General features: G+C 30.5%; 1 protein-coding gene across 1 annotated transcript; it reads left to right on the forward strand.

Annotated features, from left to right (window-relative positions):
* Nucleotides 1-1729, forward strand: Bma-aps-2 (clathrin adaptor complex small chain, putative; the record flags this gene model as incomplete). The annotated part of the gene is made up of 4 exons (XM_001895149.2): nucleotides 1-153; nucleotides 491-664; nucleotides 1107-1204; nucleotides 1684-1729. 4 exons carry the CDS (start codon nucleotides 1-3, stop codon nucleotides 1727-1729), a joined length of 471 nt encoding a protein of 156 aa, XP_001895184.2.
* Between the last annotated feature and the right edge of the window lie 1037 nt (nucleotides 1730-2766).

Below are 2766 nucleotides of genomic sequence, written 5' to 3' on the forward strand. Positions count from 1 at the left end.
ATGATACGATTTATTCTTATCCAGAATCGTGCAGGCAAAACTCGTTTAGCCAAATGGTACATGAACTTTGATAATGATGAAAAACAGAAACTGATTGAGGAAGTGCATGCTTGTGTAACTGTACGAGATGCTAAACATACGAATTTTGTGGAGGTAGTTTTCTGTCTTCTTTCTGTTGCTATTAATAATTATTTGAAATACACTAGTAGCATTTAAGTTAGTTTAAACTTGTTCCAAGCTGGCAGGGAATTTGATATAAGATTTACAATGAGTAAGTTGGTAGTGTTATAGTGAGATGTTATCTTTAATGCCGTGAAAATAAGTGATGTTTTTTCTTAAGATTAGTTTTTAGAGAGAGGTAAAATTAAGTAGTAAGGAATTACCATGTCAGATAAGGATTATGTATGGAAAATGTATGTAGATTCTAATGGAAACGTGGAATTTGCTATAGATTGCTGTTTTAAACAGACTGAAATGCTTTATTTTTCAGTTTCGAAATTTCAAAATAGTGTATCGGCGTTACGCTGGTCTGTATTTTTGCATTTGTGTTGATATACTAGACAATAATTTGTATTATTTGGAGGCAATACATAATTTCGTGGAAGTTTTAAATGAATATTTTCACAACGTTTGCGAACTTGATCTAGTCTTCAATTTTTATAAGGTAAACATTTCTGCTGTTGCTATTTTTCCGGTTTTATTCATTCTGATGACATTCAGAGTTCGAAAAATAATTACATAAATAAAAAGATGATTCCAAATCTCGGTTAATATATAAATACTTTGTGAGATTTCTTCTTAATCAGGAAGAAAACTTCTTTTGCACAGTGTTGTTTCTTTTTTCAGTACATTATGGTTCATTTTCTTGAAAAATGGGAAGTTCCATATCCTGCTTTCTGTTTTAACAGACGCACTAGTTGCATTCTGTCATTGTACAAAAAATTTAGAACATCTGCAATACGGATTTGTCAAACTAATAAATTCTTATCACCTTGGTTTTCATTTTTTGTTTTTTGGTTATCATATTTAGTTGAGCACTTTTTACTTATATGTATATTTTTACCAAGAAAATGCTAACTCAAAATGTTCAACGATTTGTATTTTAGGTTTATACAGTTGTGGATGAAATGTTTTTGGCAGGTGAAATACGTGAAACTTCGCAAACTAAGGTGCTAAAGCAGCTGCTTATGCTTTCATCTTTGGAGTAATTGAATAATTTCCATATGAATAATTAAAAAGTCTCCCTATGTAAGTTTTTGATTTCTAGTCGATCTGGTATTTTCGAGTTTATTTTTCGCCTTTTTGATCTCGATGCATTGAGACCTTCATATCTCGTTCTACAATTCATAACTAACTTGACATTCAGTTATTGCTATAATTACCTTTTTTTCTTCATATCTTGTCTGTAGTATCTAGTATCATGTTATTAAGAAGTAAAATTAATGTGCAATGCGAAATATCTTTCCATATTTCACTGTGTCGTGTATTATGGAGTAGAACATTCGCATGTGCACTACATTGGTTGAGATGAAACCATTAGTGCAGAATATGAAAGATAGATTTGTGGAGTCTCATTCCATAAATCTCAAGATATGTTAACATTTTTATTTTGTTCTTGAGAAAGTATTGTTTGGATCTTTTTCAAACCAAGTTTTTTTAATTTATATTGTATTTTTGATTTAGAAAATGTAGCGAATGTGTAATCCGAAAACAATGTTTCGGTGATTGACATGGTTTTTTGTTGTGTTTCACAGCAACCCAGCGTAAGAATCAGGGTCAACTAATATTTGGATTGCGTTGGGGTGGAACAAACATTAAGCTTAAATCAAATGATACGAAAAGAGGATAGCTGGAGTAAATTTGTCCTAGCTGCTTGGTTTTTTGTCTCATTTTATCCCTTGCTTATTTTTTTTTTTTCTTTCTCTTTTATTTCCGTTCTAGTTTATTTCCCATCATAAATTCAAGGTTTTTCACTGCCGTTTCCTGTTGCCATTGAATTTTTTAGTGCATGCTTCGGGAAATCTACATAGATTTTGTTTACTTTTTAAACCATGCCATTTTAACTCTGTGATTGTTTATTGTTTTATACTATTATTATTATTGTTGTAGTTACAATACTTATATGGTGTGTTTCTAATCGACATATTATCGATACTGAAATTTAAGCTTTCTTAGAATTTCGGGGGTGAGTTACCGTTTGGGCTGTTAATGTTTTTTGAAGACGAATGATTACTTATGGTATGTATGTTGTGCTAGAAATTTGTTTATGTATTAAATAAAATATAATATAAATAAAATTTATTATAATCTACAGCTTCCCATCTTATCCGTTCCTTGTCGATTCTCTGCTTTTTCAATTCTTCTGAGTAAAGTAGAAGAAATAGTTATCGTTTCTTTAGAGGATTTTTCAGGATTGTAAACTGTGTTTTATTGTTGAAATCTTGAATTTCATAGCAGTAAAGCTAATCTGATTTAGGCTAAATTCAAGTAGCATTACTTGGAAATCCTTTATGAACTTGGATACTACTTATTTAGTCAAATAATTTGTTAATTGTATAATTTAATCTTGTTCCTATAAACTTACTCATCTTCATCCGTTGAAGATGCTTTTACCGAAATTTATGTGTGAGGTTTCAATGATGCCAAAATGGTAATCCATCTTCTCACTATAAATCAAATGCAAAAAAGGAAGGTTTTTATGATGCACCAGAAAGTAGGTTAATCACCAATGTTCATTACCACTTGATGAATAATGTGATCTTTCAA

This window comes from Brugia malayi, assembly GCF_000002995.4.
Source record: "Brugia malayi strain FR3 genome assembly, contig: Bm_v4_Chr4_scaffold_001, whole genome shotgun sequence".
NCBI classification, from domain to species: domain Eukaryota; kingdom Metazoa; phylum Nematoda; class Chromadorea; order Rhabditida; family Onchocercidae; genus Brugia; species Brugia malayi.